The sequence below is a fragment of the Colossoma macropomum genome, unplaced genomic scaffold, assembly GCF_904425465.1.
Source record: "Colossoma macropomum unplaced genomic scaffold, Colossoma_macropomum, whole genome shotgun sequence".
Taxonomy (NCBI): Eukaryota; Metazoa; Chordata; class Actinopteri; order Characiformes; family Serrasalmidae; genus Colossoma; species Colossoma macropomum.
In genome coordinates this window covers 29768311-29781400 of record NW_023494784.1, presented here as the reverse complement: position 1 = coordinate 29781400, position 13090 = coordinate 29768311, and the positions used below count along the sequence as shown (strand labels likewise).

General features: G+C 41.2%; 1 protein-coding gene across 3 annotated transcripts in view; it reads left to right on the top strand.

The window, feature by feature from the left end:
• The first annotated feature begins 4003 nt into the window (after positions 1–4003).
• The window catches only part of fign (fidgetin), a 60099-nt gene continuing 51012 nt past the window's right edge, over positions 4004–13090 (top strand). Inside the window, exon 1 of one of the 3 annotated variants that reach the window (XM_036567827.1) lies at positions 4004–4148. Coding sequence is in view for 1 of the 3 variants with exons in the window: in XM_036567821.1 (XP_036423714.1) it covers positions 5187–5211 (25 nt within the window). In the remaining 2 variants the exon portion in view is untranslated. Of the gene's footprint in view, positions 4457–4495; positions 5212–13090 lie in introns of those variants that run through there. The other 2 variants (XM_036567835.1, XM_036567821.1) reach the window with 2 other exon arrangements.

Genomic DNA, 13090 nt, shown 5'->3' with positions numbered 1-13090 from the left:
CCTCATAGTTTACGTGTCTGCTTTTTTTTAATGTCTTTCACTTGTTCTCTCTCTCTTCCTCTCTCTCTGTCTCTTTCTCTTTCCTTTTTTTAAATTTCCTACTCTATTTCTTTATTTACTTCTCTCTATCTCTTCCTTCTTCCCTTTTTATTTTTCTCTCTCTTTTTCTTACTCACCTTTTCTTTCCATTTTTCACTCTTTTACTGCTTCTCTTTTCTCTCTGCCCCTTTCTTTCTCTCTATCTTTTCTCTTTCTTTGTTTCTTTCCATCTCTTAATCTTTTTAATCTACCTTTTTGCCTCTCCTTCTCTCCAGTTCCCATCCCTCATTCTCTCTCCATTCCTTCTCTCTCCCTCTGTTTCTCTGCTCTGTTACATGTCCTTTTCTCTTTGCCTCTCATTTTCTCATTCTCTCTCTGCCTTCCTCTCTCTCTCTTTCTGTTAATCACCCACCCCCCCACGCTCCACTCCCTCTTGTACAGTCTTGTTCACTGCCTGATGTGGATTATATTTCTGAGTGTACTCTAAGTTTCCCCCCATTGCATACTCTCTTCTGATCATCACATCCACATTGTTTCTCAATAATGAACACTCCTCTCTGCCAAAAAACGAGGTGGGGTGGGACTCAATTAAATCGAGATTAGCTACAGCAGCGAAAGACGGAGGAGTCGAGGGTCCAGCTGCAGCAGCCGGACACAGTCAGGACCGGGACAGTAATTATTACCTTGGAGTGAGGCGGGTGGTCATTTGTTAGGGAGGCCGAGTCGAGCGGAGGTGGGTGCCCAGCGGGCAGGAATTCTCTCAGGGGTTGAAGGCTGTGCTGAAAATGGCCAGTGAGCTCACCAGGGAGCGCTCAGGGCCGGATCAATGCATCACTCCAAGGCTCCGCATATAGAGCGGAAGAGGCACGAGGGAGCATGGGTGACGCTCATTGTAGTGTGTGTCTAAACTTATGTCCTCAGTCCATGAAAACACTGGAATCCTCTGCAGGAGAAACAGAGACAGACGTGTGGAGTGTGGCCTGTTGTGATGTACGAGCTTTCACTCTTGACTGTCAAGGCAATATATAATTCCAGGCAGGACACAGCATCACTGAGTGTGATTAGATGTCAACTGAGAACAGTATGAATATCATAAAAGAGCTGACTCCACTCATTGTTTTAGTCAAGAAACAGATTTCAGTTTTCTCTGGAAAGTCAAAGTGGCAGCCATGAGCAAACAGCTTCACTGTAAATTGCTCCAAATTAAACAAAACACATGTACAGTACAGTGTAGAACTACTAGACAGCCAAGAAATGTATTTAAAACTATTCATCTCAACAGTGTGTTTTAGCTAGTAAAAACACTATATAGCGTTATAATAAATATAAATATAAATAAACATAAATTCAGTAAAACATTTCCTTTTTCCATGAGGTTCCTCACTTCTCGGTGTCCTCCAGCTATTGTATGGATTTGTCAAATTCCATCAGCAGCACAGATGATTTAATTTAATGAAAGACTGATACGCACACACACACATACATATATATATATATATATATATATATATATATATATATATATATATATATATATATATATAATCACAATGTTTTCTTATTTATTTATTATTTATTTATTTTTATTTATTACTCTCATGTTAGTGTTATATAAACACTTACTGACCAGATAAATCGCTTCACAAGATTTTTGCCCAGTACAGTATTTCTAGACTACTAATTATATATTTCTATTATAGCTGTCTGTCTATGTATGGGTCTGTTTACAAGTTATTCTAACATACTGTAATATTTTATTACAGTAATAAGGACCCAAATCCTGCATTTTTCTTACTTATTTTTTCCTCTGAGGTTCACTTTAACATATAATACATTTTACATACTTCTACATACTTTTACATATAATCACATTTGTGTGATTTTATGTACCAGAAATTAACTTTAACATGACCATTTTTCAATCTCATTTTATCCCTTAGAATTAAACAGGCTCTATTAGATACCGTGCTTTTAAGACTGATATACGTGCAAGAGTGATAAGTGGTATCTCCTCTGATTGGCTGTCCTGTACTGTGTCTCATTCAAAGAGCAGTTTAGGCTGAAACATTCTATAACTTCAGCGTGAACGGGTGGAGCTAAATTGCTGTAGGGTGATGATTTCAATGAATTCAAAACGGGTTGTTTTTGCTTAGTTTTCCTATATGGACTGAATGGACTAGTGAGTGAATGATGCATTTCGAAAGTGTAACAATGTTTACATACTACATCAAACTCCTTAATTCCACAAAAGAGGAAAATTGGTTTTCCATGATATGGGTCCTTTATGATGGAGACATTTTAATAAATTGTGACAAGCAACTGAGAAGCATAAGAGATCAAAACATTTTTTCCATCCTAAAATATATTCAAACACTCACCAGCCACTAATTAGACATATCTAACTTGTAGGCTCACCTTGCCTATTGTTTTAATGTTATATATCAATTGACATGCACAGTTTGTCTTGGCAATCTTCTAGTCATTTATCCATGGTCAGCTTCTGCTCATGAATTCTTTCTTCGCTGGATATTTATGGTAGCAGACTACCCATGCCACTACCATGTCAGTGTCACTGCTGTGTTGAGAATGGTCCACCACACAAATAATATCTTGTCAACAGCGGTCCTGTGGTCAGAAACTGACCGATGATGAATGGGGTTGAGGGTGAATGACAAGCTGTGCAACAGATGAGCTGCAGTCTGTAATTGTACACCTAAATATTGGACCTATGAGGTGGATAGTGGTCAGTCAGTGTAACAACAAGGTATGTGTCTAATAAAGTGGCTAGTGCCTGTTACTACAAGGTAGGCGTTTCTACACCGCAAAAAAACTGATATGTTAGCAAGTGAAACCATTTCAAATTTAGTCAACATATCTAATATTTCTCATTATGACATGTATAAATATTTGTGTAAATATTATAAGATTATTTCTAGACTTTTTTACTTGTTTTAAGTAATTTTATGTAAATAAAATGTCTTACTCCATTGCATTTCATAATTTTCAGTTGCACAATTATCTGCATTATTTAAGTAAAATGATCTGGCAACTCTTACAATAATCTCATAATGAAAAATATTAGATATATTGACTAGATTTAAGAGTTTTTCACTTAAGATTACATTTTTTGTGTTGTAATGTTTATCATATAGTGCTTGTTGTTTACAATAAAATGGCCTGTGCGTGTTAGTACAAGGTAGATATTTCCAATAAAGTGGCCAGTGCAAGTTGGTACAAGGTAGGTGTTTCCAATAAAGTGGCCAGTGAGTGGTACTTCGAGGTGTTTCTAATAAAGTGACCAGTGAGTGGTACTTCAAGGTGTTTCTAATAAAGTGGCCTGTGCATGTTGGTACAATGTAGGTGTTTGTAATTTAGTGGCCTGTGCGTGTTAGTACATGGTAGGTGTTTCTAATAAAGTGGCCAGTGCGCGTTAGTACAAGGAAGATGCTTCTAATAAAGTGGCCAGTGAGCGTAACTATAATATAGGTGTTTCTAATAAAGTGGCCAGTGAGTGGTACTTTGAGGTGTTTCTAATAAAGTGGCCGGTGGGGTAGTGCTTAATAAATAAAGTGGCTAGTGCATGTTAGTACAAGTTAGGTGTTTCTAATGAAGTGGCCAGTGCATGTTAGTACAAGTTAGGTGTTTCTAATGAAGTGGCCAGTGAATATTAAGGGGTGAGTGTTTCTCTAACAAAGCGGACTGCAGCGACAGAAATGTCCAGTAATAGCTTTTTTATGACAATTAACTGACTGCTTCAAACACAAACATGTAAGGCTTACATGTTTACATGCGCTGCGAGTGAGGGTGTGATCCCCTCAGCGCACTGACCCCTGTGGTTAAGCCAGCCTCGTCCGTGCAGCCCCTGCTTTGAATTTGGCTCCTCGGAAGGGCGCATGCGCAATCCGCGGCGCGCTGGCTCCTCCGTGCAGCAGCTGTTTGGGGTTTGAAATTCCAACATGGCAGAGGCAGCGGTCAGTCTTCCCCTCACTAACTTGGAATGGTTTCAAATCGCAAGCATCTGCGCTTGAGCCCCAACCACCCGTCCGTCGGCGAGCCTGCGCGGATCGATGTCGCCCTAAAGCCCTGAGCTCACCCTGCCACACACACAGGTAAGAGTTAATCCGGCTCTTTCGACGATATTAACAGTTTTCAGGAGAGAGAGCGTGAGAGAGAGAGAGAGAGAGAGAGAGAGAGAGAGAGAGAGAAAAGAGAAAAGCAACGGGAGCTGCTGGACTACGGAAGGAAGAGCGTTCTGCCTTGTGTGTGTGTTTTTCCTTCTTCTCTTATCGCCCTGCTTAATAAACCGCCTCTCCGGATCGCTGCCGTGCACCGAGCCCCAGCTGCAACATCCCAGCGAACCGAACCTCGCTCTGAACACGGCTTTGCGGAGAGCGTGAAAATGCGAGAGTGCGCCTGGGTAGGTGAAGTTTGACCTCGCTGCTTGTGTTGCAGTCCATCGTTAGGAGGAAGGGGGCTTTTGCTGGGGAAAGTAACAGTGGGGTGGGGTTGAGGCTGCTCCAAACTAACTTTCCTGGCAAAAGGCAGCTCGGCTCTTGCAGTATCTGAAAAGTTTCCCTCCCTTTTTTGCCTTCACGCCGTTTGGCAAACGTGCAATTTTTTTTGTTGCTGCATGGCTGTTTGAGGGCAGCCGCCGACAGGCAGCAGGACTGGGAGCTATTTTTAAAGCTGAGGACATCATGCCGAGAGAGCAGGAGTTCAGAGCGTGGCGTTTTTTTAATGTCAGTTCAGGCAATCAGCAGCCCGCGCTGGAGCTCTGCTAGTTTTAAGCAGACGGTGGGAGAAAAACTGACATGAGCTTGCTGTCGTGGTCATGTGTTTTTCCCCCCACCAGTCTCTCTCTCTCTCCCTCCTAGCCTTCTCCACTCCCCCTCTCTCTATCTCTCTCCCTCTCTCTCTCTCTGTACGAGCTGCTCTCCTTCCACGTTATCCAAGAGCTTTTGTTGCTTTTCCCTTCTCCTTAATTATATGCATGTAGGTTAAATGAATACCTGACGAAAAGGCCCCCCGTTTCACGGCGCTGAAATGCGATAGCGGAGAGGAAAAGTGGCCGTATTGAAAGCCAACCTTTGGAATTCCTCCCATTCTGCTGGTTCCCCCCTTTTCTCCCTTGTTTTAGCGTGGCAGAGATGATCAGTAGCACCGGTGTGTATGGTACGTCTATTATTATTTTTGTATGTCTGTCATTTTGAGTCTTTTCTTCTAAAATGCATGATTTGTTTTAGTATTGAAAAGGTCTGTGTGTTTGAACGCCACTGACAGATTCGCCTACCTGTTTGAATGCTTTACAAAACGCAGCTTTTAGGACTGTAAAGTGTTTACAAAGTAATAACTGTGTTCTCTGTGTAGTATTACAGCGCTGGAGAGTCACTCTGCGCCGTAGCTCAGTCTACTTAGTTAGACTGCCTTCATCCCATTAGACTGCATTCATTCTGTTTGTGCACTTTCAGTCATACGTTTTCATGATCAGTTCAAAGCTGACAGATGTTTTTAACATTCATTATTTTCATATCTGTGTGTGATAGTCTATAGTTTAATTAAGCTCACACTCCAGTGCTATATCTTTTTCTTAAGTGTTATGTGAAGCTTGAAATATACACAAAAATAACACATTTTGGAGGTTTAATTAGCAGACAAGCTTTCAGTTCATTTTAGGCCTGTAGTCATATTACACTTCATCAATCCTTACAGATCTGAAGGAACAAAACCAGAAACACACCTTGAATTTGCTGTAAATATGCTCTTTTATTTTCTGAACTGTGCTCAACACAAGGATGTGTATGTGTTGTTTGTATCGTGTGCGACAGTTTTCCTCGCTGTACGTACTTTTGTTGATAATCATCTTTTCGTTTTCTGTCTCTGCCTGCATCCAGTGTTAGAAATGTGCTCCGCGCTCGCTGCACTCGTGTTGGAAGCGGAGCAAAGTTAGCAGAACTATTTACTGAATGTGGACGCATGCATTATTCAGTCTGGCCATGTTGCTTCATCCATCAAGCGTGCAGAGCGGAGCTGTGCAAAAAGCAATATGCACAACTGTGCCCTTGTCCAACTCTCAGTGAATTTGAGAGGTGTTTTCTTTTTTACCTAAACCTGCAAGAAAAGTACATGTCTGTTTTTTTCTGACATTTTCTGCCACTAACTCTCACTGTCTCTGAATTGTTTGTTGTGGCAGGAGGATGGATGTTATACATATCGACAGTTATGCTACTGTTATAACATTTGTGTTTCACTAGTTTCATAAACAGTCAGTAAAGCAGATGCAAACAGTAAGGCTGGTTGGAGTAATTGTGGCAGAATGTTGACCAGCTTTATAATCTTACATGCGTAGGTTAAAACCATAAAAAATACAAATAAATCCCTGAAAGAATATCAGTCTTAAGTGATAATGTGGAAAGTGGAAACGTGCACATCAATAGCATTTGCATTTTGTTATTTAACCACACAATTAAAATCATCAGGCGTGGACTCAAGTGTGTTTTCCACTCCTCTTCAGCCCTGAGGATCCATCAATAGAGAAATGTACATTTACATTTACACAAGCTTTTTTATTCAGAAGTTGAAGTGTTTTGCTGCAGTTTTTTTTAGTTTTGCTCTGGAAGCCATTAGACGTATGATACCTGAGCTATTAAAGCGGACGCAGTCATCGGTTTTTGTAGGTAGTAGCTGAACAGGACCTAGTGGCCTAATTGAAGCTGTTGTGAAGTGCATGAATGTTATCTGACCAGCTGCAATCTGCTAATAGGAGTCAAACATATTTTGGATAGATGTTAGTTTGGGTCTTTGCAGCTTTTGTAGTGCTTTTGTTAAGTGCTGTTGGGCTGCTAGTAGGATGCGGTGGGTTGCAGCCTGCAGTGGTGCTGCTTATTTAACACAGTAAGCGGAGGACGTGTGTGGTGCTGGCTCAGGTCGGGCTTAGTCCTGATTTAACCCCAGGCCCGGCTTTATCAGCATGTTAAGCAACATGACAGCGCCACTCTCTTCTGATTGTGTGTGCGCATGTGTGTGTGTGTGTGTTGACATGAAAGCTCATGTTGAGTTTTGTGGTGTGCTTGATGACAGATGCTGACCCCTCCCCTTTTCAGCACCCTCTTTGCTTGATGTGTCTCGTGTTGACATGCTAGAGCAGGCGGCCAGGCAGCCTTGGGGATACACACCTATGGAACACACACCAGCGCGCACACACTGCAAGGCTAGCCTTGCTGTTGCTACCTTAGTGCGTTAATCGTTTTGTTGCGTGATAGTATGACAGCGTGCAAACATGTTCGCGAGAGGCAGCTATTAATTGTGATTTTTTTTTTCATTTAGAATTTATTAATACAGGTGACATCCCTTATTTATTTTTTATTTATTTATTTATTGTCTATTTTTAAACAAAACTATTATTTTTCAGTATGTTTAAAAAAATCTATTACTATTTTTTCTCTTCAGTAGATTTTGTTCTACGTAAGAATTTGTTGTGACTAGTTTGAGTGGACATGGTCAGCTGTCCATATTTAAAATACTATAAGACTCTCATCAGGTTTTAATGACCACACTATAAATTCACAGTAGAGTGAAAACCCACCAGCCATTGCGAGTTATGGTAACTTTATATTACACTCGCATGCTCGAATGCTTAAGTATCCAGTATTATTTTGCTATGGAAAACTGCTGAAACATTGTTTCTGAAATAATTTTGGATCTTGCATAAGTGTAATAATATGAATCAATATGAATGTATACATATTCCCCCTTTTCGCACTCGCAGACTACACTACTGCAAATTTGCACTCGTATAGATTCTTGTTTATCTATGAATTGTGGTGGATTTTGATGAATGTTTTAATAGTTGTCTGTACTGATTTATTGATTTGTAAGATATTATTTTAATTCATTTATGATGATTGTGTGTAGTGTTAGGTATAAGTTATGATCCAAAGTAAATTTATGTAGTTATGCTATTTTATTGTTAATTAGACTTTGAATTAATTCACCGTAAAGAGGCTTTTAAACCATGCACACAAACACAGATATATACAAAAGCAAATGTTTAGACTCTTTCTGTGCGCAATACATTCTCTGTATCTATTAAGGGCTGACTTTTTTCATAAACATGCTTTTAGAGGAAACATATCTTCATGGTTCTCAGTTCAAAAGTAGGCATAAGCTGTAGGCAGCATTGTATGTTTTTTTTTTTTTCCATCTGATCCCTTTGACATTTTACCCATGCACATGTACAGTGTGACACGCACACATTAGCGGTGTAAGGTTAACTCCTCCAGAGTCGAATTCAAATCTGCAGGAGTTAATTTAATACAGGCGATTTTGTGCTGCAACTGTTTTCTTTGTGCTCATTTGTCAGTAGTTTGACTAAATCCTCAGTGTTATAAAAAGCCGGCACAGTGCGCGCTGTTTGGCATCTAACCGGCACTGTCCTCCCGGGATTGTTTGTGTAAATGAGACTGACAGTTTTTATCTCAATCTAATGGTGACAATTAAAGGAAGCTTCAGACTAAGTCGGCTCGCCGGCGGACAAGCACCTTGGGGGATCTCGGGGGCTGTTTCAAATTGATGAAACACTCATCCGTACAGACGGATACATTTGTCAGTCTCTGTAACAAATCTCATTCAGTTCCCCCATCTTCATTCCAGACAAAGCCCAGCTCAAATGAAATCAGTACCGGGTTGTCATCTTTAAGCAAATATGTTAAGTGTTGTCTCGTGTGCTTTTCATCTGAAAACGGAGGAAAACCCCAAGGGAGAGAGACGCATGCAAATACAAAACCCATTTCTAGAGAGAGAGAGAGAGAGCCCCCCAACCTTTCTCTCTCTCTCTTCCTTTCTCTCTCTTTTTCTCTCTCCCGTGGCAGCTGGCTGTGTTATCTTTGTGCGTTTCTGAGTCCGCTGTCAGTTCTCTCACTGATCTAAGTTGGGGCGCATTAGAAAGTGGTTGCAGCTGTCTGTTGCTATACTGAGAGATGTGTGTGTGTGTGTGTGTAATGTGTGTATGCTTTGCTGCAAAGATGAAGGACCTCGAATCCTTGACATGCTCCCTCTGCTTCCCCCTCCCCCAACACTCACATATACACTCACACACACACTGGCTCATTTAGACTCACTGTCTGTCGGCTCTGCGTGTATTTTTTTCCTCTGTCCTCTCTGTGACTGACAGCATACAGGATGGATGTTTTTTAAATGCATATTGTCCATTATCTGTGCTGTGTCGGTGCACTCCGGCTGCTGTTTGCATGCTGTTCTGCTGTCCGATCACAGATTATCTCCTGAGTCGTGGAGCCGAGGGGAATTTTCTTCCACTGTTTCAGGCCCGGTGCTCATTCATAAACCAGGCAGGTGCTCTAAATGGTAGTTAGCAAACCATGGTACACCAAAGTGTCGGTTCTGAACTCAAACCAATTCATTACAAACTGATATCAAATTTGGATACTTCTCAGGCATTTTTGTTTTGTTGTAGCCTGTCTAAACAGAAAAGAACACTGTTGTTAGCCTAAATGTTCAGTACAGCTTTTGTTCCAGTATAACACTGTTGTAACATTATAACATAGTAATAATGCATGCAGTGATTTATTACCACATCAGACATTATGAGGTGCTGATGCTGACTGTTTTCTTTGGCTCTAGAACCTCTGGATAACAATCTCCAAGTGGTTCTGAACACAATATTTCATAATACAGAAAATGCATGCAGCGACTAGCAACTTTGAGCCAAAAGAGAGTGACCTGGTGATTAAATAGCTGAGATACAGGCTCACTTCCCTGCAGAAATCTGTGAATAAAGGGTTATACATATTGTTAACTTGTCATTTATTTTGCTTATTATTTAGCACAGACAAATTTGTAAATTGGGTAAATTGACTGTACACATGATAGAAAGCCAGTGTAGTTTAATTCACATCAAAAAGTGGCATTTTGTCAGTTTTATTCATCAGTTTAAGACTTTTTCTAAAGAACAGCTTTCATCAGATACCATTATTCCACTTTCCGCTTTTGTCTGTTCAGAGTGTTCATAAATGAGAGAATCTAAAGTGATATGGATAATGTTTTCAGGCCTTCTTAAGTTAAAGAATGTGCTTTATTGTAACACGTTTTGTTCAGCAGCTTGATCCATATCTGGTATATCTGTGTGTTGAGAGAAGCACTGAAATCTTCAGCAGTAACTATGATTGACAGATTGCTGTAAATGTGTTCCTGTTGGCACTAGACTTCCATTCATTACAACGCATGGCGGAGGCAGCACAAGCTGACAGCATCATAACCACAGCAATCATGTTAAGCTGACATCAAGATTTGAGATACATTCCTTTTTGAGATTTTTTTCAGCTTTCCACAATGGAATTTGAAATAGATGAGGAGAAAAGATGTCAGAGGAGATGGTGTGTTGTTTTATTCAGAGGTAATCAAGTATGGTTAGCTTAAGTTTTGTGTGGTGAAATCTGAAAGTGTTAAAGCACGGCTGTTTTCTCAGCGGTATGTATCTCGGGAATGTAAACCGACATGTTCTGTTCTGGTTTATACATCTGGCTGATAGACATTTACAGTGATGGATTAGACAAGGAGTAAAACATGGTGTCCTCTGATGTAGTTAACACATGGGGAAAAGTTGTTAACGCAGTCCATGTTCTTGACACAAGTGCTGTAGACCATTAGAACTAAGCATAAGCAAAGACCTCAGTGCTGTTTCTCTTTTTTCCTGCCATCTCAAACAATGAGCTGGTCCTCACTGGAGCTGTCTCACTGCACATAAAGCAAAGAGACAGCGCAGCGCCTGTTGGGGATTGGTTCAGAATAGCCAATCCCCAGGTGTGCAAAACTAGGTTTAGCAGTAATACTTTTAATCTGGCCTTTTCCAAGATCCTCCCGCATTCCCAGCTTTGTGGGAGCAATTAGCATACCCCCAGTGGCAGGAGCAGAGACGGCTACCTAAATCACTGATGTCTTCATTTCTCTGTTTACATTCTAATTAGACATTATAAACTTTTGATTTTTAATGGCCTTTAAGAAGGGAGATTTTATCCTCTTTAGTTCAAGGGGATGCAAAGGGGGAGCGAGAGAGGGAGAGAGAGACGGTCAGGAAATGGAGCTTTTATTTTTCTCTTTGCACTTCTCTGCTTGCCACGAGAAAAGGAAGTGCACCTTTTTTTTTAATATTTCTGAGATCAAAATAATTATTTTTGCATTGACCTAGAGTGCAAGACTAGTGGTTTTTAAATATGCTTTTGATGCATGGCCAGAAATGCTGTGGGTTCTGCCAATGATGAATACCCGTGTGCTAAGGTTTTGTGAATTAGGTTTTGGAATGACATTGGCAGCTAATCACAAAATTTTCTAATAGTCAGAGAGTGAAATCAAAGCTGTTTCAGGGCTGATCAGAGGGCAGTTTGAATTTCTGTCTCTGCTCTCGCTAAGATAGGGTTTCTTTTAACCCTCGTCTCATCCTGGACTTTGCCATTTGAAGCAGTTCCCAGCAGTTTGTGGAAATGTTGTTTCTGTTTGCTGCTTGTTTGGCGCTCCTCTGAAATGTGAAATTGAATGACTTGATCACAACTCCACCAGGACCTGCCCCACAGCAGAGCAACAGTTTCTATAGAGTGCAGAATATCAGGGGCGCAGATGGATTGTCCGTGGCTGTCTGCCGCTGCAGGAATACGTGCTTTTATCATTGAACAACCTTGAAAAATGAGACGTGCATTTTCAGTCGTCCTTCAAGGTGTTTTGCTGTGCACTCCAGGAAGGATTTCAATGGCTGCTGAAGTGTCTGGAAATGTAAGAAAGTAAGAAATAGCATAAAAAAATCTCCATGATGGCTGGAAACTCTGTGGCCTCAGAGGCTATACATGCAACAAGTCTGGTTTACTGTTGTCACAGGCATCCACAACGCTTTTCCTGGTTATCTGGTAGACATCAGCGAGAACACCAAGGGTTTTTTTTTTTTTTCCCTCACCCCTTTTTTTCTCTGTGGGCTGCAAGACCTCTCATCCTTGGTCAGATAAATATTCATTGGATCCCTCTCATTTGTTCTGTCTTTTCGGTATGTGAACATTTTGAGGGTTTTAATTGATGCAAAATTGTGAAATAGTTCTTGTCTGTTACTGCATAAAGGGTGCAGAGCAAAAAGTCAGCCCATTCCTTCCAACAAGCATCGCTCGCTTTTATTACAGGGTGCTAAAAACCCTTCGCCGCTATTCATTTATTTGATGTTTCTTGACATTTAAATTCATCGGAAGCCTTGTAAATTACACTAAGCCGGGGAAAAACATGGCTTTAGAAGATCACAGTCATTCTGAGCTCAGCTTCGAGAGCGAATTATATCATCTAATGAGAACATAAAATTGTAATTAATGTATTGAAATTAGCCTCTGAGAAAAATTGTCCATTGATATGCATGACAGAAAACATTCATGTGCTTGAATGTGAGTGCCAATATTTTGGCTGCCTTTTCCCCCCCGTTCCTCATTGGCAAAAAAAGAAAAGAGAAATCCTTCAGGAATGATGAATTGAGTCTTCACGTTCAGCAGCTAATTGTCTCAAATTGATATTTTGATGTACTACTAAAGATCACATAAAAGCAGTCAGATCTTAATTAGGATGATGATCATAGGGAGATGTGTGCTATCTGCCGCTCTGCGCTGCACGCTAACTTCCCAACGCTCCATTCATCCTCGGAAGGGCCCGGCTGGCTGACAGGTTGGCAAGGTGCCAGGGATTGACGGAGGGAGAGAAGCTGGGGTGCAGTGGAGAGAGGCGCCGTGTGAGGCCCGTCTGAAGGACTGAAGGCAGGGTGCACGCGGGCTCGGTAAAGGGTTGGAGGCAGAGAGGAGAGAGAGCCTTGGTAAAGTGCCATGTAGGTTTAAGGTGTCAAGCCTGTAGAGGGAGGGCTGCCTGAAGCATCTGGAGCCTCAGAGGGAGGTTAGCGGTTAGCGCACACCACTGGTAGACCAACACGGTAGCCGGCTAGGGCTCGGGGGGGCTGGCAGGACCTTTAGACCAGTGTATACTGCTTTCTGGATGCTGTCCCGGGCTATTTGTAGTCTATGAA